The 25,339-nt window shown below is 45.0% G+C and overlaps 1 protein-coding gene across 1 annotated transcript; it reads right to left on the bottom strand.

The window, feature by feature from the left end:
* Window positions 1-7,354: 7,354 nt before the first annotated feature.
* On the bottom strand, window positions 7,355-21,233 carry LOC309679523 (interleukin-1 receptor type 2-like; the record flags this gene model as incomplete). Its single annotated transcript, XM_082492861.1, has 9 exons — window positions 7,355-7,956; window positions 9,255-9,400; window positions 11,785-11,920; window positions 13,186-13,251; window positions 14,973-15,147; window positions 16,657-16,831; window positions 19,054-19,312; window positions 19,410-19,540; window positions 21,208-21,233. The coding sequence occupies 9 exons, from the start codon at window positions 21,231-21,233 to the stop codon at window positions 7,829-7,831; spliced, it is 1,242 nt and encodes a 413-aa protein (XP_082348987.1). The 3' UTR covers window positions 7,355-7,828.
* Between the last annotated feature and the right edge of the window lie 4,106 nt (window positions 21,234-25,339).

Genomic DNA, 25,339 nt, shown 5'->3' with positions numbered 1-25,339 from the left:
GCTGAAACTGGACCAACTGCCTGAAGAGACCGAGGACCAAGGATAATCTCTGTGACTGTGTTTTGCCTGTGCAAACAAGCTGTGACATGCTCAGACCTCCTCAAAGCATTGCATCATAATAATTTGGTTTTAAGAATAACAAAGAATAAAGTCCCATGATCACTCTTAAAAATCATTGTAAAAGTACCGTTTAATTAATTTTCTTAATCAAAAAGAAATAAAATTAATACCAATGTTAAATATTACAAGCACTAAATCTAAACTACAAAGTTGGCAACTGATTTATATGCAGTCTCGGACTGCCTCTGCATAACCAGTGTGTCCCATACTGGGTAGACAGTTGATGAAAAACTTGAGTTACTGATTGAAGGAGGAGTGAGAAGATTGTGTTCGGGTAAATCAACATTCTGCTTTTATAATGAAATTAAAAAAAAAAAAAAAACAAACAAAAACCAACCAACCAAACAAACAAAAAAAAAAAAACAAAACCCCCAAAAACCAACATTCAGGCACAGGCACTAATCCTGAAATGTGATCCCATAAACTATAAAGTATTTCTGTCAAGTCTCTAGCGGTCATGTTTCAGCAGCTGGTTGCTATGTCCTAAAGCACTCTTCCAGGGCTGGGACTTGGATGCCACTGCCACTTATCATTACTGTGCTCGTTTCTCCTTGTCTCTAGTGACCTGACATTCCCGATAGAGGCATCACTCCTGCTGCTTGCTTGCAGTCTGAGAGAACCTGAGCTCCTGGGACCCTTGCTGGGGCAACGTTGCTCCATCACAGTTCCCAGTGCACAGCCAAGAGTGAATGCCACAGGAGCAGCCGTTAAACAGCAAAATAAACAAGCAGAACACAACATTAATGAGACTGAGTGAAAAAGGACAGAGCAGTGTTTAAGAGCTTCCTCCTCTTCGCCCCATAACACAGGCACTTGGGTCATATGAAGAGCTAACTCATCTCTTACAACACAGTTTTGTTTAGAGACTGGATCACCCTCTCCATTAGGAAAGCCAAATCTCATTAAGGGCTATTTTCCAGGGGCAACTGGTATCTTCCAGCAGAGTTTAAAGCAGATTAGGACTTTGGACATGTCTACAAAGACATATCCAGCAATTGTGTTCAGTGTTTAATCCTTTGATCTTCCAGCCCTTACAAGCTTTAAAGGGCAGTAAATATGGGCACTGGAGATTTAACTGAGGAAATAGTAATAACGCAATAATTAAACTTAGATGGCATTTTTTATCTGCAGCTGTCCAGCCCTTTTTCAGTGGAAATAAAGAGCACAAAGCTGGAGGACGTGATGCAGCCTTGCAGGAAGACCCCCTGCTGTCACACACATCAAATCCCTTTTATAGATGTACCCAGGTCCAGGTTAAAAGTCATTTCTTTTCCTAGCCATTACTCCTGCTGAGAAGCTCTTTCAAGATCTCACTGCTGCAGTGATTACCAGCCAACTTAATTTTGGTTATGCATTTTTCGTCCCAGTCTCCTTCGTTAGCGGAAATAATTACATGCCTTTGCTTTTTTACTCTCCCACTGGATGTGCTTACGGGCAGCTACCATGGCCTTTCTTTGCCTTTCCAGGCAGAAGATAAGCTCATATTGACTATTCTCACAAGTTCTTCATTCCCCAAATTTCCTTGCAGTCCTGCATAGCTCTCTCCCCGTGGGAAGCCACCCTCTTCCACTCATCCTTACGTTCTCCCACGCAACCCATAATTCCTAAACGGCACAATGTCAACGTGGTAATAATAATAAAAAAAAAAAGGTTATATGTTCTTTCCTAGCAAGGAGCAATCAGTCATACAGCTCTGCCACTCTCAGGTGGAGATGTGAATCTCTGATCTTTCTCTTCTGCGCTTCCTCCTGCATTTTACTGGCTTAGATTCAGCAGGTAAACTACCCATCAGCTGTGATCAAAGGCAGGGCATATGTTTCTCCCCTGAGCTGATAGCTTCTCTCCTCAGGAAAAGGAGGCCCTAGTCTTCAGCATCCACAGGCTGGCTGGGTTACGATAACGAGAGCTGGGAAACCACCATGGCTTGCCCACTGTCTCCTCTGGAGAGTTCTCAATTCGGCTGAAGACCAGCCATGTTAAATCCCAGTCAAAAGGATAAGAGTGGATATAAGCAACATACTGAGGGTAGATGTAACGCTACCCTTTAATTATTTAGTTCAGCTGTGTCCCCAACTTGAAAGCTACAAGTTACTTGAGAGTCTTTTTTTTTTTTTTTGCAAGTAAACAAACATAGCATCAACTATTTCCAGTCATAGTCTGACCTCCCTCCCAGAGGCCCCACTTATGACGAAGCATATTTGGGAGCCAAAGCAAGCAAACAGGATGATTCATTTATGCCACAGCTTAGCAGATCCTCTATAACCAAGGCAAAACAGGACCTCTGAGGCTTTAAACGAATAGTACCGCTCAAGCCCCATGAGACAGAAATGCTGGTAATGTCTCACTGTCTGCAAAGAAATCAAGACTTGCATTTCTATGAAATGTAAGTACCTAAAAGTGAAGTTGCTGTGGCACTACTCAACAGATGACAAACCAGTAAAAACAGTGAGAAAGAGAGGACCTTCACTTCTTGTCAGGACTGAGAGATCAACTTTCTCGACACGTTACAAAGGAGTTTGCTGTTTACACCTGAAGTCATCGTCAGGTTCTGAGACAATTTAGACTGGTGCGCAAACCTAAAGTTGGTAGGAGGGACACACAACTGTAAAAGCCAAACTACATATTGCAGTAAAAGATTCAGTAATGGATGGATTTCCCAAGTTCTAACAAGTGACCTTGTTAGACAAGTGGATCTAACAAGTGACCAATGACAAGTGGATCTATGTGAGTTTTTAAAAGTTTCCCTGTTATTATTAGGTGCCTGGCTTCTCCTTGAGGAACTTCAGGAAGATAACGATACGTACTTCTTGAAAACGGACTGGTGCTGCGTTTCATCTGCTTTATTAAGCTCTTTACATCGTGTATACTAGCTAATGTATAGACTGCGACAGACTACAATTTCCTGTGCAATGGACATACTAAAACAGACTAACAAGTTATATATATTTTTGGTGGTTTTCTTATCAGCAGCTGGTGTTTGCCCACTGGCAGCAGGCTAATTTTATGATCTTTCATTTGCACATAACAATATTGTTTTCTGGTGCGCTGCTGTTGCCCATCAGCGCCTGCCCGGAGCAGGCGGGCAGTGGGAGCTGAGGAAGGGCTGGCAGCCCCCGCTGCCCCGTGCGTGCTCGAGAGCCCCCAGCTCGCCTGCGGTGGCACAGCGGAGTTCCTCCTGGTCCCAGGGAGGCTCTGTGTACCTCAGCCGCACACACACGGTAGGTCTTTCTTTCCTTCCTGCAATAGCTCTTGCACTTCATGACCACTCGGTCCGTGAGCCACAAATGTTTTGCCAAGGCATCGACCAGATATTTTCAGCCTGCCTCTTATGCTGGATTCCACGATAGATATCTTTGTGCCTGCCTCACAACCTCTTGCAGTATTTTCATTTGGCGTGAGCTTGTGTCCCTGCTCTGCATAGGGAGCTGCCGGCGTTAAAGTCATTTCCCAAGGATGCCCAGCAGCCTTGGCTCTCTGAAAGGGTGTCTCTGGGCTTAAGTCCATTTCTTTCTGTAGCCTCTCCAATAACCTGAAATCCAGAAGTCCACGAGGAATCATTCCTGTAATCCAGAGTGGATTCCTCTCACTTTGTCTTAAACCAGTGGAAAAAGACAGGCACCTCTAGAGGGCAATTCATCCCATTTATTTTAGGCACCGGAGACAACACTTTCTCCACGCAATGGAGAGGAAACACCAACGGCTGGCTCGGACCAGCTGTATTCCTTTTGGCAGGTCGAAGGCTGGATGAGAGGCACCCCACCCTAGGCTATCTTTAGCAGCTCCAAGGTTATGAGTGGACAGGGAGTCCTCAGCTCCAAAACATAAGATCTATTCCTTACTTTGTTTTGCTCTCCTGTGCCTCTCGCTTTGCAGGCTTGAGTCAGAATAATCATCAAACATTTTCATCTGCTATTCTCATATTTAAAGCATTATTCCTGGCGATGCTATTTCATGTTTCTTGTCCTCCTGCCTGCACACTTTCCCTCCCCAGCTACTAGAATAAACAAAAAAAATGTAACCTTCTTATCTTGATCTGCCAAGATCAGCTCTGTGCACAGATCCAATTCCTATTTCCATTTACTCCCACATTTATTTAAGGGTTTAGCTTGGGAACCAGCAGATCTAATTATCTGGTGCTCTCCAAATTACATTTTACTTTCTTTTAGGTGCTACCCTGGTCAAACATCAGTTATGCAGCCTCTTTAGATGGATAGCTGACATGGAGATCACATATGCTGAGTAAAACAAAAAAATAATTGTTAACCGACCAAACTCCTGAAAAGAACTACTTCCACAGGAGCAGCTGCTGTCCTGAATGCTAGCTCATGCCAAAACCGTGGGACACCGGTCTCTTCCCTTCTGTAGGTGTTCCTTTGAAGTTGTTGCAGATGGCCAAGCTCTCTGGCAAATGCTATAAACCCACACAGTCCCAGGAACAAGGTGGTCTTGTCCTCCTCACATCATTAATTTTTCTGAAGAGGAACATTGCGGTGCAGACCCCTGGATCATTGATGTGAAGCATTTCTTTTCAAGTCCAGTTATAAACCAGTACAAGTCAGTCCTCAGTCTCAACTTGCCTTGATATTCAGGACATTTTCTCCTCGAAGTATATTGAAGCTGATGACTCTGAATTTCCCGGGATGGACCTACCTAAAATACAGTGACAATTGGAGTTCTCTAGTTTTGACTGAAAAAAGGAGGAGACAAATATTTTGCCTTTGGGAAGCTGAATATGACAGATCTCCCTGCCTGGGGAGCACATGCTAAATTCACAACCCCACAGTGACAATCCGTGTTAACCTGCATTTCCAGACGCCCTGGCACAGAACTCAGTGGGGGGACACAATACTTCAATAGCTGGTAGCCAGAGAAAGACCACCCCATACCACCCACCCAGAATGGACCCAAACACTCATCAGAGACCACAGAGCAAGGACAGCCATGAACATGGTGGCAATCAGGTCTCCCTTGGGTGTGGAAAGGCACAGCCACAGGGTGAGAGCAGAAGCAGCTGAAGACAGAGAGGGAGTCACTGTGCCCCCAAGGGGACCAGCCCCTCCGCAGCAGAGCACTGGAAAACTCACACCTCTCTGGGGAAGAGCTGCCACCCCCAAAAAGCCATCTCACATCTTCTTTCCCACCCAACTCACACACCAGCACTTTGTTTTGATTTGGTTTTTTTTCTTTTTTTTTCCATTTTCCACACATTTTCAAAACAATATAGGCCATGTTACCCTTGTTTATAACAACACAAATCGATGTAAAATATTTACATTATGTAGGTCACTTGTTCAAGACTACCTGCAAAACATTTACACTATTGTAGTTCACTTGAACAAGTCTACCTATGATGAAAGCCTTCAGAATATTACTATACCAGTAGTCAGAGGAGCAAATGTCACTTCATAAAAGATAAACCTCTGTTTCTTTACATTCTCCTTGTATTCAAGATGCCACTGAGTATGAAACATCAGTACTCTGTGTGCCTAATTTTTATCTCACATTTACATTTCTTTCTCCTTCTCTAGTTTGGAGGAGGAGCTGAGGTATTTAACTTTCTTATGGCACCAATATTCCATATACCGAATGTTCTACTTTTTTTCCACTACTTAGTGAAATCCAACCCTGCGGCTACAGCCAGATGTGTTATCACACTACTCTTGGAGGATACAGATGGCCAGGAAGAATAAATCACATTTTGAAGGGTTACACTTACTGGCAAACCTAGTTTGCTCTCTAGTTACAGACTAGCAATTGCTTGATAAAAATGAGCATTCCTGATGTACCTAAAATATTTTTCATGTTCCTTCCAGCAATGGTCAGTTCCTCTACAGTGTTCTTCCTTCAAAGAACAGATATCCAAGTGGATTGCCTGTTTTCCACACTTGCAGCCACCTTTTTTCCATCTGCCCATAAAATATATGTATTCTTTAACATCCTGCACTTGGAAACAGTGAGTTCTGTGGTCTTCTTTCATTGCCATTGACTCAGACTGTGTTAGAAATCTAATCTCTCTGCCTGTATCTTGACAGCAAACATTTAGAACATTGAAAGGGAAACTTTGGTTTAAATCTTATAAAATGTGAAGGTTTTTGCTAATATATTGAAGAGCTTCTTAATTCAAGCCACATCCTAGTCATTAAAATCCTTCCAGATATATTTATTGGGCTAAACCCAGAACCAGCTGTAAGTGGTGGTGGAAAGGAATGAGATTATGGCCTCTCCCAGATGGATGCGAGTGGGTCACTTCCCTAGTCTGTGGGACTGCATGCAGTTCTAACATTCTTACTTTACCATTTCTATCTTTGGAGACAACGTTTTCCCTGATTTATTTTTTTTTTTCCCCCACAGAGTTTGAAAAACTTCTGGGCTGATTTCCTGAACAAAAAGCTTTCTCTTTGGTGTCTGTGAGAGGTGGCAGTTACCGGTCTGTAACAATCTAGACCTTGAGGCTGGATCTCTTCCCCTCCCATACAGATGAAGTTAATACACATTATACATAGTGGAACTATTTCTTGGCTATCATAAGTGTTATGTCGTGGAAGAGGAAGTAACCAAGTCATTTTACTCATTCTGATCCTCAAAACACAACATGGGCACTGATTATTTATTGCTTCCTTCTGATTTATATCAAGGCTGGAATCCAGTTAGATTAACCTAACAGGCAGCGTTTTGCATCGTGAGTAATCGATTTGCATACTTCAATTTAAAGGACAGAAGGTTCCTGAAGCTGTACCAGCTTTACGCTGGTGCAGACTCACTGTTTATGGGAACGTATGCCAGACTTTTATACTCATATCAGAGAGGAGGATCGGGCCGGTCATGAAAGAGTTTGAGGCACAGAAGGGCAAGACTGTACATTGTTACTCGTAATCTGTCAAATCACTTCCAGGAATAAAATTTTGTATTAGTCAAATGACTCTCAAAACACTAAAACATCCCTCCAAATTCTTTTCTTGGCAAAGATAACAACATGTTTCAGCTGCCTATGAATCTCTAGCTATGCGATATTGGTAGATAAAACAGAACTGAATTCTCCAGTGTGCAATTATCTGTTATGCTGATGCAGTTATCTCTAGGGGAGGGATATTCTGAGACAGTCTGTTTAAGCAAAGAGTAATCCAAATGGCGAAAAAATTTAGATTTTCTGTGGAAAAGTTCATAGATATACAGTTGCCATGACAACTGTATTTGGCTCTGGAAAAGGAAAAAAATTACTCTTTTTAGACTGAAGTAAAATAAAATGGGTTTGGATGCATAAGAAAACTTCATTTTCAATCTGGTGTGGAATAGTCCTTCCGTAGCAAGCTTTCTCAGCTTCTTGTTTTTAGATTTTAGGGGGTTTCTTTTCCTTTTTTTTTTAGACAATAAGACTATTGGAATTGCAAACGGCGAGAGCACCTCCCTTTCCCTACCCTTCCTATATCCAGGGCATGTTCCTGGCATTCTGTGTTCCAGAATTATACAGATTGCACCCTAGCTGCAAAATAATAGAAGCAGGTTTCCTGCATCTAGTCAGCATAAACTCACAAACTTATATTTATAACGTCATCAGATCGTAGAAGACTTGGAGAAGAGGAAAATAGCTGATACATATCCATCTGCTGGGAAAGCAGTGTGTCTGGTCCGAAATGTCTCTCTGTGTCTCACGTGAAAGATAGCCAGGATGGTTTTTTGTTCTGTTGGTGGTTGGAGAACCAAGCAGATGTTAAGCCTTTGCTATGGCGTATCCTTTATCGGCTCTCCTCTTCCAGCACTTGTGTATGCATATCCCCCCCACGATCACGCCGGCCAATGCGGCGGGAATCATTGCAACGTACCAGGACAAGCCGACAGCTGGAAAAGTAAAGAAATGAAATATTTAAAAAAAAAAAACAAAAAACAAAACCTCCCAGGAACATAGTTGTCTAAGTTCAAGGAGGAAGAGGAGAAATCACAATAAAAAGGATGTCTGTGAGTTAACCTTCCAGCAGGGTTGATCACCTGTGAAAGGAAGAGGCCTATTGATTGAGCGCTCTGGGAAATGGGTTTATGAAGACGGGAGGAAGAACTGGAAAACAATAGAGAATTTAAAGTTCGATCCTTTTGCACACACATGACTCTTCCCAACCCCTGCTCAGGGCAGCTGTGCGCTTTCGATCTTAATTTGGTGGGAGCAGAGGCGCTCCAAGCAGGAAATAAAAGCACCGTGTGGAGAGGGAATACATTACAGCTAGTCCACCCTCAAGCTCTGTGAATATCTTCTCATATTTTCTCCTATAAATTACTAATGATCAAGCCAAGGCTCTGAGCTTTTTCCCAAAACACAGCTAATTTCCAAGACCAGTGTCCATTTGGGATCATTGGTTCATGGATTGCCTCCTCTGTAGTAATACCTGTGTGGCCACGGAAGACAAGGGCAGCACATCATCTAGCAAAGCGAGTACAAATCCCTCATCATAGGATGCTGGAGTGAGTCATGAGGTATAACTCATAACAAAGACAGTAAATGTTCATGTGCCTTTCTAAGACAGTGTGAGCAAGCTTTGGTGATTCATCAACGTCACACAAAGAAACAATTAGGATTGCTTCACACTGTTTTTACAGCTGGTTCTTGGCCAATGGTCTATCACACTGCAACATTAATTGCACTGAGGTTAGGGCTCCTCTTCCCATCACTAGGAGCCAAAACAACACCACCCATCATAATTTACACCTCTTGATATTTTGGCAGCAGCCTGTGCATGAGGAGAAGGAACACTCTGATCTTTATTCTGTTATTGTCTTTATTTATTTTTTTTTTTCACTACTTTTTGAGGAACTGGAGGAGCTCTGGCCCTGCTGCACCCAATGGGAGTTTGCCAGTAGTCTCACTGGAGCCATCATTTCACAGTGTATCTAAATTGGAGCCCTATCCAATGAACAGATATACCAGCACAGACCCCTATCCCTGCAGAAAATGTCAGTGGATGGCCCACAGAAAGTGTATTTTGTGAACAGGCTATTCTGAAGTCTACAGGTAAAAGAGGCAACCGGTTTTTGCCCCCAGAATAATTAATCCCTATACTAGCTCTGAAAGTATAAAAGGCTTGGATGATAATTTAGCATTAGAATAATGATAACACTTATCCCAAATAAGCATTCAAACTAGTTACCTTCCTGTTTGACCCTTGTTGGCAGTACTTGGTAGCCATATCTGTTCTGGGCCAGACATGTAAAGTCTGTGTAAAAATCCACTTCTTCGACAGAATCAAAAATCAGTGGCACTTCAATGAAGTTTTCACCATTTTCTACAATTTCTCTGGAAGAAAAAGAAAAATTTAATGTTAAAACCTTTTATAAACTGGCTTTTCTCTATTTGATGTGTTCATTTTAACAGCACATTGCAGAAAATGGATTGGGTATTTGCTCATTTCTGAACTAGCCCCTCAGTATTAGAGGACACCTGTGTCTTCCAGCCTAATTGTGCCAACTATTTGAGTCTCAGAAGTCAGTACCCATCCTGCACTTGTTGAATCCTCCAGGAAAAAAGATCTGGACTTGTTTTGCAAAAAATAAAGAAAAAGGAGGGAAGAAAAGCAAGCAGAATTCTGTATATCTTTGAGCTCTCTACACAACTTTGAGGAAGGACTTAATGGCTTCTCTCTGACCATCTATTCATTTCTGAGATTAATTCTTACTGTCAGATGGAAGAGGACATATGGAGAACCCTGCAAATGCTCACTCAGCAAACCGAACCACCATTCCTGTCTATCATGCGCCCCCAAAGCCAAGAGCTCAACACAAGAAGCTATCTAGGAAGTTTCCAGCTTCCTTCAACCTGATTGTTCCATCAGCCCTATTATTTAAAAGTGATTTTCCAGCTGCAGTCCAACGTTGTCTCTTGATATCTTTCAGTCGTTGCTGGAGCAGTTGTCCAGCTGCTCTTTAATGATCTGATCATGAGCCTGCTGTGCGCTGGGGCAATGGAGTTTCCCGTTGCACTCCTCCCGGGGCCGTACCGCAGGAAGGCAGCGACACGGCGGTGGGTGCTTTGCCAGAGATTTCTCCCAAGAATTTGTTTTCCCGGTGGCAGTTGGCCGGTTCTGCCTTGCTGCCATTCTGAGGGCTTCCAGCAGAACTGAGGTATCTCCCACACCGTGGGCTCCGCATGAGCCCTCGCTGGCATGGTCCCTGGCCTCGTGCAATTGCATGAAACGGTAATAATGATAGTGATAGTAATAATAAAAATAATTTTTAAAGTCCAAGTAAGAAAGTACACGTGCTGTTCTATTCTAAAGCCTGCAGAGACTATAGCCACAGTACACTTTATGGCTCCTGACCACAGGTTTAACGTACTATCACTTATCCATGTAAGCAACATTATAAATAAATGGTCTCGATCACGCTGTGGGGAATGTGAAAACACATAAGGGCTTGGGCATGCAGCTGAGTTACCATGTTGCCTCTAGCTGCAGCTGTGCCGCAAAGCAAACACGGCCAGGTGGTTATCTGGCACTGATGGCCACAAATGGCTAAAACCAGCTCACATCCATAACCGTTAAACACTCTTGTCCCTCAAAATAGAGATGCCACATGCCCAGGCTACGTTGGGAACGGTCCCTGCCCCATGCTATTTCCTAATCGATAGCCAGGAGCTCTTTGGGAAGGTGCTAGCTGGTGAGTGACCAGTTTAACCATTAACAGCAGAGGCAATGGCATCCCAGAGTCCAGGAGCCGTCCTGGCTCTGTCCACCAGTAGAGGCAGAGCCACCGTGAGCCGGATGAGGGCGATGATCTTTGTGGACACACTCAGCTTCATCAAATGAGATAAAACATGCCAACCTGGACCGCAATGGAGAGATTCCAGTCGGTAGGTTTAACTCACATTTGCAAAGCGCTAGAAGCGTGCCTGCACGCAGCGAGTTAACGCTACTCAGGTGACATGTGACAGGTACAGAAAGCAGGTATTTTCCCTCCTTTCCTAGTGGCAAAAGCCTTGAGGCGTGCAGCCGTGAGGCAGCTGAGAGAAGGCTCCGCGACATGGGGAGAGACAATGTATCAGGGCAAGAGGATGTGGGACATCCTGCTTCACCCTCCCACTAGCATCCCCCCCCCCCCCCCCCCCAGTGCTTCCCTGGCACCAGCTCTAGCACTCACTGGGCGTCTCTGTGAGTCACTTTAACTCGCTAATGTGGAAAAGAACAACCCGAAGGGAAAAAACAATGATATTTTAAAACAAAACACAGCAAAACAAAAAATGGGATAGTTTTCTGTTGTCTTAGTGTGTTCAGAGAACCTCATGAATGTCAGGGAGAGGATGTTGCTGTTTCACTGGCACAGAGCAAGGAGAGAGATAAGAGAAGCACTGGGAAGGATCAATTCCCATTGCTTTCCACAGCAGTCAGCCCTTACATCAGCTCAGCTGCCCATGAAAATGTGCTTCAAGTTTAACCCTTGAAGTTGGGTCACTTGTAGTATACTGTTAATAAAACCCAGAGATAAGGAATTTATTTCACCCTGCCTAGGTTGGGGTTTGGGGTTTTTTTTTTTTGCTTGCCTCCCCGCTTTTTTTCTCAGCTCTCACCTTCACTTCAGATCTGTCCATATCCCGTTCCGTTACCTGCCATTCAGCCCCACTGAGAGCCCCTGTCACCCTGCAGGTTAAAACAACAAGCACAAGGACAGGCTTTCAGCCAGACTTACTGTCGTTCCCCCTCCGTAACTCTGCTTTGTTTGTAAACCACATCGACGGTGGTGTCATTTGCTAGCCATTCCACATCGGTGTGGATGTGGCTGCTCAGTCCAACAAACACTTTGCATGGGAGAGTCATCTTGGAGCCTGTTGGTAAAAGGAAGATTAAAAAAAAAAAAAAACCCAAAACAAAACATTTGGATACATATGGAGAACTACTCTCGGTGAAAACCAACACCTCCAGTGGGAGATCGAGTTCCCACACACGTCAAGCACCACCACATTCAAAACTGAAGTTAAGCCCCAGTTTGCTTTTGATCCCCTACTCCTTGGCAGCAAGACCCGGCAGTTTGGCAGTCCTTCCCGCTGCTAACCGAACTACTTTCCCATTGCAACAGCTAGCAACTCTTGCACTAGACACACTCCTCAGGAGGCAAAGCTCTATTCCTGTGGCCTTGCTCCGTCTGACGTATGGCAGCCCAAAGGGCACGGTGTCATTTACCACTCTGGAGCAACTGCATTAGCCCAGCAGTGTAGCTTCACGCAGAGAGGCTGTGGGCAAGGGCGTTCAGCTCAAGGTGGGACCTCCAGAGATAAAGCGATCGCGCAAAAACTCAGAAATTTTGCTATAATTATTTTAACTCAGAGCTGAGGACAAAGAGCCTTCAGACCGGTGTGCAGCTATATTATATGGAAAGCACAGGGCTCAATAATGCACACAATTTTATTATTATAGCTATGCAGATGGTGATAAAAGGGATACAAAATATTCCATGAAGCTAGACAGGCCAAAAAAAAATAAATTACTTGGTAGTCCTGCACTGATGGAAAGAAAAGTGGCAGGAAAAACTAAGACATCATAGGACACAGCTGTGTGCATAGCACCCAAGTTAAAAAAGTTTAATGTAAAATATACCTGTCATTTTCTGGGAAGAGGAAATACAACAGAAATTTTCTGTCACAGTATAATCTTCAAAGAAAAACTGAGATCCTATCAAGCTACTTTCTAACTGACAACAACTGTCCAGTACAAACAGTAAAAAGCAATGAAAAAAAGTCTTCTCCCAAAAGAGCTAGATGGCTCCTTCAAAGCCACTAGGTAACCTACACCAAATATTGAAAAAGGAAAGTTCTTAGTGAAGGGGGAACTCTGGACAGCTGACCTAATGGTGTAAATATGCTTTTATTGCTTTGATAGTGGCTAGATTCTACAGAAGTTCTGCAGCTTCTCCTACACAGAAGATAGCATCTAGTTGTAGACAATAAGGAGCAAAAACTACTCCAGCACCCACCCTCAGCTAACATAGTCAAGATCAAAAGTACAACAGTTTATGCCAGTGAATTACATTGTAAGAGGATGTGCTCTAACTTTTCTCTGATTAGATGTTTCCAAAAATGATGTTGGGACTTACCGAGGGAAGCCGACGTCGTCTTTTGTGTTGGATACACAATTATTGGGGTAATTCTCTTTTCTCGTTCTGGAGAAAGAGAACAGAGAGTCAGTGCTAGCACAAGAGAAACTGTGGGCATCGCCCCAGAACTATCAACAGAAACATACCACTTTGCTCAGTATCTTCTGTCTCCTAGTAAAGCATTTGATTATTAAACCCACTGGCAAAGAGAGAAATTCCAATTTCAAGCCCAGAGATCATAGAATCATACAACGGTTTAGGTTGGAAGGGACCTTGAAGATCGTCGAGTTCCAACCCCCCTGCCATGGGCAGGGACACCTCCCACTAGACCAGGTTGCCCACGGCCATGTCCAAACTGACCTTGAACACCTCCAGGGATGGGGCTTCCACAACTTCTCTGGGCAGCCTGTTCCAGTGCCTTACCACCCTCACAGTGAAAAATTTATTCCTACTATCTAATCTAAATATACCCTCTTCCAGTTTAAAGCCATTCCCCCTTGTTCTTTCACTACATGCCATTGTAAAAAGTTCCTCCCCAGCTCTCCTGTAGGCCCCCTTTAGGTACTGGAAGGCCGCTATAAGATCTCCCCGAAGCCTTCTCTTCTCCAGGCTGAACAACCTCAACTCCCTCAGCCTCCTCACAGGAGAGCTGCTCCAGCCCTCGGATCATCTTTGTGGCCCTTGTCTGGACATACTCCAACAGGTCCATGTCCTTATGTTGGGGACTCCAGAACTGGATACAGTACTCCAGGTGGGGTCTCATGAGAGGAGAGCAGAGGGGCAGAATCCCCTCCTGTGACCTGCTGGCCACACCTCTGATGCAGCCCAGGATGCCAGATGCCTGTTTGCAGAGACAGATAGGACCAAGCTCACATCTTGATGCTGCAAGCAGCACCATGAGGTATTTATGCGTGAGTGAGCGAGCGCCTTTTGGACACAACAGTAACATCAGGCACCAAGCACCCTCCTTTTAACGAGCAGTGAGTTGCCACCATCCTTGCACACCCATTTCATCCTTGCAAAAAACGACACCTCCGCCCCTCCCAGGCCAGGCCGTGCCGCAAAAGCGCCTTTTCCCACCAGCGGGCGGCAGCTCCCAGCCGGAGGAAGCAGCACCCCCGGGGCTGCCCCCTCCGAGGGCCGCCCCTCCGCACCCTGCTCCCGGGGATCGGCCGCCGGGGCGGGAAAGGGCGGGCGGCGGAGAGCGGCCGGGTGGGCGGGGCAGTGGGTGGGGCTGTGGACAAGGGGGTGGGGCCCTGAGGGGCAGCGGGAGAGGGGGCGGGGCGGGGGGGCGGGGCCGGGGCGAGAGGGCGGGGCGGGGGGCGAGGGGCGGGGCGAGGCTGGCAGCGCCCGGGCACGCCTGCCCCCTGGTGGCCGCTGGGCGCTGCGAGCCGCTGTCCGCCGTTTGCGGCACGGCGGTTTTCCCACCGCCACCACCACCCTGAGCCAAAACTGAGTGGTTTATTTCCTAAGCCCTCTGAAGTCATTAGCGGTGGCACCGCCCTCCCCCCCCCCCCCCCAAGACATATATTACGCGGTTTAACGACCACGGGCACTTGCCACATGGCGTTCTGCCTCCCGCGATCCTGCTGCAGGTCAGGCAGAGGGCGGAGCCCACCCCTGCCTGGGGTGCTGTGGGAAACTCCTCAGTGCCCAAACAGGCACCCGTGGTGTCCCCCTTCCCTTGGCAGCGCTGGGAGGCCGACTACGGGTTCTTCTCCTCAGTTTCATTTAACACAGAAGAGATTTTCTGAAGCACTGTAATGTTTTAAGGGGACAGTATTTACCAACAGTCTTCAGTTGAATTGTTCTGGTGATTTCATACATTGCACCTCCATACGGAAATGCCATCTTGCAGGTGTAATAGCCAGCGTCGGTAGGTAGCACAGAAGTCATGATCAGAGAAGTAGAACCTTTCAGAATGACGAATTTTTCACTGGCGTCTTCCAAAGGCAGAGCATCCTGGAGAAAGGACAGCAACTGGTGTTATGGCTCACATTGGTGTGGCTGCACCCTGTGTAACTCCCAGACAAAATTACTTATCCCCATCTCTCTCTCATTAAAAATTCACTTATCCCTGTGAAAGCTGAGCGGTTCCACTTTCCCACCAAAGGACAAGTTCTTCAGGTGTGTGTCTGTCTCTAAAATGAACTGAGGCACTACATGAAGTGTGAAGAGTCGCTATTTTAATCTATCTATAACATGTGTGTATAGCTTTCCAATAAAGCCCACATTTTAAGATGAAAAAGATACAACAGGCTCTTTCCTGAGTTTTAGTTGAGCTTTAGTTAAAGACTAATCACCTAAGACATTCTTCTAAGACAAAAACTATTTCAGGAACCATGAAGGTTTTCACAACGCTATTACTTTCCATACCATACCTCATAAGAGTGATATTCTATGCCATTCTTCTAAGACAAATACATTTTAGTAATCACACGGGTTTTCACAAAACTATTACTTATCCTACACGATCTCCTGAACTGTGACAAATTCCTGCTCTGTATCACCAACACCCGGTTTATAGACGGGTTGGAGCCCTGCTGGGAGCAATGATGCTCCTTCTGCCTGAAGGCAGGTGAGCTCTTTCTGACAATTGCAGCTAGAACCATATTGGGGGGGGGGGCAACCTTTTACTTAAATAAGTGGGTTATAGCCTGCTTCTGAAGGGATGTAGCCTGCTTCTGAAGGGAAACCTGAGCAAAGACATTTTGCTGGTATGGTACCAACCACGACACCGGCACTGCAGTATAAAGCCAACTTGGGTATTGCATCCCACGGTAGGGATGATAGCTGCACAAGGCAGAGCATACGATCATACTGCAGGTGTAAATAAAAGCCAAACCAAGGTGTTATGAAAATATAAGAATCCCATGCTGTCCAGTGCGAGACTGGACAGCTGAAGTCAGTCACGTGAGCAATATTTGACCTTTCCAGTAAAACCAGGCTTGCCTACTTGAAAAACCATGGACTAGCAAGTTAGGCAAGAGACCATTGTAAGTTTTGTGTGATGGATCTAGTATCTCCAAATGCTGTATTCCGGTTGATTAGTGAAAGCTACCCCATCTGTGTTGAGATATCCCCCTCACATAGGGGAAGCATCACTGGGAGCTCCTATTTTATGGGATTCACTAGAGGTGCCATAAAAAGAAGCATAGCACCAAAGAGAAGGGCCTAATCTGAGGTAGCAAACCCTGGGATCAGGGTAGGTAATCTGTCTTTAAAAAGAGTTATGCTGCCTCTTAGCGCATATAACACGTGGAGCATTTCACCCCACGCTGAGTCCACCCTGGAAAACCTTTCTTACAATATATACATCTGCCCCCAAATTCCCAGTATATTACACTATGATGTTAAAATGCTCATGACTTTACCAACATGATGTTCAGGAGAAACAGAAAGTGGGAATATATGTGCCTTTACAAATGTGTTGGGCTTAGGCTTTGCACAAAGAGGAGGTGAAAGTTCTACCTTGTACCACTTGAGCTCCATGCTTGTCCTGTTTGGTGTAAAATCCCACAGGTCAGGGCAAACAATCTTTCCAGAGGTGAAAGTGAAGAGGATCTGGAGATAGGCAATCTCCCGAGCAGCTGTTTTCTCCATGACCGTGAGGTGGATGGAGACCTCAGCGCAGTAGGAGGAGTTCCTGCAGACAGAGTGGGGAGAGGTGAACACCCACCAGTGACAGGGGAAACTTGAGTGACACCCTGCCCCCATTTCTCTCCTTAGGCATTTCTGAGAGACCAAGACTGAGATCATACTAGGAGGGATGCTGGAAAATACTCGTTACTGGGATTTGGCACAACCTAAACATGTTGCTGACACGTCTGCCTCAAAGCTTCAGTCTTTTCTTTTCTTTTTTTTTTTTTCTTTTGTTTGTACACCAGGTTTGCTGTGCACCACCAGGCTAAGGCATTATTTTCATTTTGCAAGGAGGGGGAACATGTCCACCTAAAGAGTAGCAGGTGCATCATGAACCCTCCACCATTTCCTTGAAAGGTGTCTTCACTGTGAAAACCCTAATGATTGGGACCTAAGGATGAAATAAAAACCTTGAAACCTGTTAAAATATATCTGCAGTTATTATTGCACAATCAGTAGGCATTTCTATAAGTACATATTATTTTGCATAGAAAAGAAGACATTCCTGCTTTGAAAGTTTTGCAATATTTAACTTTTCTTTTTGGCCTCAAGTGACAACCACTTCCAGTCCCAAGGAGGACCAAACTGGGGGAAACAGGTGATAAAACTATGTTCTTTCCAACCTCTGAAAGCCTGTTTCAGAGATGCCTCCACCCAGGGCAGTGCCTGACCCCTGCGAGGGCCAGCGTAGCCGGGAGATCCGGGCTGCGACCCACTGGAGAGCATCTGGGGGCTGGGGGCAGATGGACTCGCACTACTGCTGGAGCACTGTGATGCGCTGTCACCTACAGGTCCGACATTGAAATCCAAAATACTCGCTCAGCAGAAGCAGAGATCTGTGGTAATTTGCTTCTACGCTTGTTTTACAGGATGTTGAAAAAATGTGATGGTTTCCCTGTGGGATGGTTTGCAAAGAAAATACAATTTGTTTTAACTTTATTAATCCTGTAATAATGTTAGCAATGAAGCCATGCACTCGGCTCTTGCGTATCTTTTGCAACGGGTTTCACAGCATTTTACTACAGCTGTCAGTAACACTGCCACAGTGTTACATGAGGAACTGAACCAGAATAGTCCAGAAAGGGGATTTAAAAACACCCTTCAGGGTCTCAGGCAACCACGCTCTGCTCTAGAACAATATTTACAACCTTTTGTTATTCTGGACTCACTGCTGAGGTCTTCTTTTCTGCCCCACCACTGCAATCACCTCTAAGACATGTGGAAAGGCCGATCTAATATGCCGAGCATGATTTATTAACTTGACTTCTGCCTGTCCCTCTCTTCTACTGGTGACACACGTCACTCACAAGCTGTGCCTTGCCTGTAAGGAAACTGCGCTCTACAGGCAGCTCCAGGATTGTAGAGATATGTTTTCCACTATAGACCCCGCAACAAGGTGCCAGTTGCCTGGGATGTACTGGGAGATCGACTGGGTGGAGGAGCTGGCAGGGGACAAGGACGTGGGAGACCTTCTGGAGTTCAGGCTTTAATGGTGATGGGTATTTTTACCTTCCTCAGTCCCCCACAAATCCAGACCCTGGAACCTCTTTTGAAACTGTACGGGGGGCTGTCAGATTGTAACCACTCAGAAGAAAATGACCCATGAGACTGAAAAAAGCCATGGCTCAAGTCTCAACCCACTGCAATATCACAAGTCTGGTACCAGTCTAGTAAATACACATCTCATGAAAGATCTTCCAGCAATATCAAGGCAATCAAAGTCTGGTTTAAAATGTGAAGCAGAAGAAAAGTAAAGACCAGGGATAAGGAAGAGGGAAGAAGGAAGCCACTGCAGAGCCACGGTGCCTCGGTATATGCTTCCTAAGGCAATCTGAAGTGCAGACAAGGCTGTTTGCTTCTCTGGAGCTGTAACACGAGGGTTGCGTTCTGCAGAATTCCCTGTCTGCGGCATGTCCCCCCTCACCGCAGCCCTGACTAGCTCATAAATCAGCTAGAACAAACTCTCCGTGCACTATTTCCTTGTGAGATCATAGCTAGAGCAGCAGTACTGTGTCACGATTTATCCAGTTTTCAGTATATATGTCTACGGGAGACACACAATGCATTTAAGAGTACTGATTTTCCACATTTTTTTCTCTAATAAAGGTGGCGAGGAAATGACCTTATCCAGGCATGCTCTGAACATAACTGGAGTTTAGAATCAAGCTAATGTACTTTAGACAGAGTCATCTTGTTAGTGCGCTGGATTTTCTTTCAAATACCCACCTTCTGGTGCAGATATATACTCCTGAGTCTTCTATCATTGCTGGTAAAAACCAGAGTGCATCTCCTTTTGCCCAAATTCTTGGATCTTCATCTCTTCCTGATATCATGGTTTTTGAACCGTTTTTATACCATGTGATATTAGGGGTCAAGGCAGAAAAATCCAAATGTTTGTATGTGGGGGAAGGGCATTTCAGAACCACAGGTTCTCCGTGCAGTTCATAGTAGTGTTTGAAAAACACGGTGTGATCTGGGCAGTTTTCTACATAAATCAGAGATATTTTTACATTACTGTCAGCCAAGCACATTGAAAAGAAGGGAGAGGGAGACGGAAAAAAAGACACAAAGCATGGCCTTACCTGTGCCTTTGACTTGCTGGAGTCTGAAAGCAGAGGCGCCCGCCGTGCACGTCACCAGGACAAAGAAGAGCCCACGCATTTTTTCCCAGAGGAAAGCAGAAGGACACAACCGAGGGAAAGTGTCTTGAAATCTACAGGGAAGTTTATTACAAGACAGAGATGAAGATCCCAAACGTTAACTTCAGAGTTAACTGGTCTTTTCCTCAGTCTGAACCTGGTTCACCCTTAGTGAGCAGAAAGGCTTCTTCATCCCTACTTTATGGGGGCTGACGTGTGGAATAAGAGCATCTGGCTTGGCACGGACACATCACTTCTGTCCCTTTCCTTTCACTCCAGGAGGTGCAAGTAACATACCACAAGATGCTGCTGTCCCCGCAGCTTTTTGGTGCAACAACCACGTGTGGAAAAATCCAGCTCTGCTTATTTTGCAATAAGATGTGACTGAGGCGCGGGTCAGCCGTTCCGAGTTAGCTGTAGCGTAGCTTGGGTCAACACAGGAGCAGAGATGCAACAGAATAGACTTTAGCTCCTTAAGCAGCCACTACCGGTGTCTCCCAAGGTTGTATGGACCTCATGAAATCCTGTGTCACTTTCTCTTCCCCACTGTGGCTACCAAAGTAGGCCAGCTAGCGTAGGTCAGGCCGCAGGCAAACGTCCTGCTGTAACCGGGGCCAAGCTTCCCAAGCCTCCAACGAAGGTTTCTCTTGGGACAAACAATTTTGACTCCCATGGCATGCACACCCATCTTGCTGGTGGTGCGCAAGTGAGTTTTCAGGGCGGACACTATTACCGTCTGCGCTAAAAAAGGATGAGGAAAACCCTGAACGACTTGTCCTAAAAACGGTGGCACTAAGGGGAAACAAAACTCTCCACTGCCAGTCAGTCATTAGTTGTCATCTGTATCGGCCTGGCATGGGCAAGGCAACTTCTGCGCACATCACTGGCTGCTTTCTGGTCTGTCACGAGGTTTCAGCTGCTGCTACTCAGTTTATTGATTATGTGTTATCTCAGTGTACCACAGGCAAAAATATATAAAACATGCTATATATAGGCACCAGTTTACACTCTGTGTAAGGTATTTCTGTGCAAGACAGTGCATATATACATGAGATACGTACCGTTTCCATTTTATATACAGAAATATAAATTGCATGCATTTAAGATTAGCCTAACACTAAGATTGTCCCATAGGATGAATATTAAATGACCAGACAACTACTTCAAATTGTACCCAAAAGCAAAAACTTATTTCTACCAATATAACACAGTCATATCCATAGGTACTCACCTTCGGGCATCTTCTGTGTATCCCATCACACTCCTATTTACAATGCGGTTTTAATCCAAATTTCTCCCTTTTCTAGTAGCTATATTTGTCTGACAACTCATAGTTTGACTATAATGAATTACTTCCAGCTTATTATCATCTCTACAACACCACAAAGCCAACCTCTTGCTCAACAATACCGTTTCATAACCACGGGTTGCCTCCCCTATTGCTAGATCTGCAAAGCTCTCCAGGGCATTGGCATGGAGCCGCAGCCCCTCTCACGGATACACCTGGACTAGGTGCCAATGGCCTTGTCTGCGGCGTTAACGAGCCTCATGGTTCGCACGTAATACCTTGTAACAGGGGAGTTTCTCTCTTGTTAGATCCTTTGCCTGATGAAAATATTTGGTTATTTTGCTCAGAGCTTTCTGGACCCTTCAGTTTAGTATCTACAGTCTCCATAAGCCCTCCACAAGCTGAGGGTTTAGGGGAGATTTTCATTCCTGAATCTCCATCGGATTCACTTACCTGTGGTTCTGCAGTCTTTCAGCCATTGGCTTCTCACAAAAAGATTTAAGACTGAAAATCATTAGTGAGGACCTTATATAGGGATTAGCTCAACACACAGCGGAAATTTGTCTCTCGTTGCCCAATCAGATTTGTGTCAGAACCAAACGACATTGTAGACCCACCTTTCTTTCCTTCCGTAGAGTGAGATGAAAGAAACCGAGACAGAGAGAGAGGGAAAAAAAATGTATTTGGATTTCCCAAAAAAGGGGAAATGACTGCTAAATATATGACTAAATTTCCCTTTTTCTGACGAATGGTAGTTTGCATACACGTGTCTTCACATGACTATTTCACGGTCTACCTCAAATAAAAAATTCTCATGGGTAACAAAAGGTGTCCTGCAGCATACTCAGCAGCCATATAATTGCAATCTTCACACAATCTGGTTTAGCAAGTTCTTCATGGACAACTTAAATCTTTTGTGATTTCCCAGATCACTTGTGAATCACAAATGAGTTGATTCCCCTTTCCTTCCATAACATTCATCTTAGCGTCATAGCTTACATTAAGGCTCTCTTTGCAATGGAGTATAAAGAATTAACAGATATAAGCAGGTTATGGTGTCCAGGCTCATGAGCAGAAGCGGTAAGAAATGGGTTATGAATTGTGACAATGTTGGCCTCCACCTGTTTGGAAGAGGCAAATCTAATGGAGGTCTTCAGTCTGGAACTGGACCACAAGCCAATTTTTCCTGTTCCTTGTCCTGACATGTGATGCCTCCTGCAGTCAACCCTGCATTTCTGACAGTCTCTTGATCCCTCAGGGAGCAGCAGTCGTGCACTGCCTCATTGCTAGCCCAGGAAGGCAACGCGAGGTGTCCAGCTGACCTGCCGGGCCTGGAGTCAGCACACAGGTCTCTGCCAGCAGACTTCAGTAAAATGCCCTCTCATCTCCAGACTCCATAAATCTCAGCTGAGCAGCCTTGGTCTGGAGCACTGGGGTCCTAGCAAAAGGCTCAGTCTTTGCAGTGCTCTCACTAACCCAATAATGACCGAGGAATAAAAAAAAAAAAACCATAGCTGTTTATTGCAGTGAGCATGTTAAGAAACAGTTTTTATTTAGCCCTAACATAATTTATTAACTCCTTCTTTAACTAATATCAGCCTCAGTTATACAGGAGACCATAGAATATCGTTTTCAAGATGAAAAATTATCAGGTATTGAGACAATGCTGCCATCTACTATGGAGAGAAGAAACGTATAGATGATGACATCTATTAATATACTGCAGTCTTTGGGGATGTGTCATATGCTTAGGTTGTACGTATTAATTTGTGCAGGCAATATCCGCCATATTACAGCAACTTCAGTAAATAAACAAAAAGATAATGTCACGAAACCCCATATTTCAATCTGTAATACCCTTTACCGTTTCTATATCCTGATCAATGCGGTCATTGCAAGGCTACCAGCCCTACACACGGTTGCCCAGTTTTCCTTAAGCAGTCCCGTTACCCATAAACCTGAAAGGCTGATAATGCACCTAAAGTTAGTTACTGCCCTGTAGTGCTCTGTCTTCTCAGTGCAAAGGAAGAACTCACCTCCATTGATGCTAAACTCCCATGTTTGGGCTACAAAACCACTGGTCTTGCTTTCTGGAGCCCCTGCACGTCATTCTGAGAATCTGACCTCAAGAGTTATAAAATTATTTCCGTCCTTCTTTTTCCAGTTCACTGTATGGCAACCAAAGACAAGGGCTGTCGGATTGGGTGACTTACGTTATATTAAGTCTAAGTGCAGGCTATTACTGTATGAATGACTTACGCAATGAAGATGGGAGTCCCTAATGGTAACCCTAGTCACAGGAGCCAGGCAAATTCCCAGCAAATAATCCAGATTTTTACCCGACTCAAAAAGAGCAAAACTGCAGGAAATGAGGTTTGATGCCTTTGGAAAGATTGTACCTACCAATGGCTGCAAACGTATTTGTTGCATTCACTGAGTAAAGCCATCTGACAGCAAACTGTTCAATGAGCAGCAGAACCAGCACCGACTGCTTTTCTGGAGATTCGTGCCCCAGGCCCTTAACACCCACATGTGCACCCCTCTGCTGCAGCCACTTCAGCTCTCCCCTCGTGGCCTTTCCCCACCGCACTCCATCCCTTTCCTTCCCCCCACTTCCTCTGGTCCCACCTCGCCCATGACTGGTTTGTCTAGGCCAGATGCAGCGCATCCTTGGGCTCACTCGCAACTACATCGATGCTGACTGGTCAACTTCTCATTGCCCATCACCACGTGTAAGGACTGGGCTCTGCCTGACTTTCCATCTGTGAGGCAATGCTTTGGGTTTCCCTTCTGTACACACCACCAGTGACCAGTTTGCCTCACACTACTGCAACTCCAGACTCTTTGAAAACGCAGCCCCTTGGCAAAAACAGCTGAAGCAGCTAAAGGGTTCAAAGTGAGTTTATAGCGCAATAACATATGCTGACCTGCCTTCGAAAACTAAACCAAAACCACCTATCTACAGAACAGCAGTGCAGTTCCCAGATAGCATAATGTCCTCAGATACACCCAACGAGGATCAACACTTTTAATCAACTTCCTTCAGAAGAGCTCTGTCCTGGCTGCCTTTTTACCCAGAAAATATCCTGATCACGTGCACCAGTACCAAGACTTTAAGTTAAAATAGTATATCTGGAGGTGCAAAAGTCTGGTTTAAAATAACTCAGGAAGAAATGAAAGGTAGAACAAGTAATGATTTTTTTTTAGGAGCTGCTTGCTGAGAAGGCCCTGTCACTTTGCGGTCAGTTATTACTGAATGTTTATAAACAGAAAAATGCAAGTCTAGCAGCTATATATAGAGAGAGACTCTTTTAGGGAAGCTGGTGTCATTCTGTGGTTTCGCTGTGCTGATGATTCATTTATACAGCTTAAAATGCTGGAGTAGAGCTGTGAAATTCCTAACTTGAAGACCAGGCTATTCCCCATATGTCTCACTCGTTGCTCATCTCACCACATCGCTATTTCCCACACCAGGGCTCCATGCAGCTGCCTGGCCGCATTTGGGTGGATTTTGCTCTCCTAGGACATTCCAGTAAAATAACCAAAATCTCAAGTAACATTTAGGGTTCCGGCTGTTCCTTGCAACAGAGGCTTTCGAAAGTCCTCCACAAGCAAGGTGTGTCTGTTCCTTATCCCTAGTCCATGGAAAGGGAAATGGAATTTCAAGCATCATGGAGTGGGGATAAGACAATTTCTGTAAGGGACAGTTAAGGTGCCATCTTTTTCTAGTGACTCACAGCTTCTGCTGTCTGTCTTGGAGGAACTCACCCAAGTGGCTCTGTGGCTGATGATGTTTGGCAGCCAGGAACTGCACTCACATGGATTTTGCTATTTATTCTGTTATTCAGTTTGGCTGAGGCAGCTTCATGTGATTAAAAATAGGAGAAAATTTCTCTGGTTCACATAAGAATTAAGTGATGAGGCATTAAGAAATATTGAATGTTGAAAGCTGACTGTCAAGCAGATGCAAAGTAAACCACGACTATTGCACCAACACATGTTCTTGGTCTTATTGATATGGGCAAACCTGGTTTTAATAATTTATAATGTCCTTGTGCACAGTTCCCAGATGGGCTCTTGGGGAGCACAGAAATGGAGAGGGAATTAAAGAAGCTATCCAACTCTGAGAAACACCATATACATGGGACAGAAAGAAAAAGACTAAACAGAGAAATTAGCCTGATGCACAACAGATGCCAAGAATACAAGAATTTGCATGCTTATCCTGAGAAATAAATGCTGCCCTACACCAGCTGGGTGTGACTGACTGGGTGAAACAGGAGGAGACGGGCCAAGAGACATACATACACTTTGTCATGAGGGAGTGCTCGTTTGGCCACAGCAGCGACAGCCTAGCTACAGATTGCCTCCCTGCTACTCCATAGGCTCCTGGGATTTCCACATGCCCTTTCACTCCAAAAGAAACCAGGCAGGCTCTGAAGAATAATTACACTGTCAAGAGCTGGAAGGGGAAGGGAGAAGACCTCATTGTAGAAGTTGAGAGGCTGCAAGGGACAAAGCAATGGCTAGAAAGGCCCAGCGCCAGCAGCTATGGGGCCAGAAGTACTTCAAGCAACAAAAAGTG

This window comes from Vanellus vanellus (genome assembly GCF_965231255.1).
Source record: "Vanellus vanellus genome assembly, chromosome: 1".
NCBI lineage: Eukaryota > Metazoa > Chordata > Aves > Charadriiformes > Charadriidae > Vanellus > Vanellus vanellus.
The sequence above is the reverse complement of the archived record's forward strand: the minus strand, read 5'-3'. Positions and strand labels throughout refer to the sequence as shown.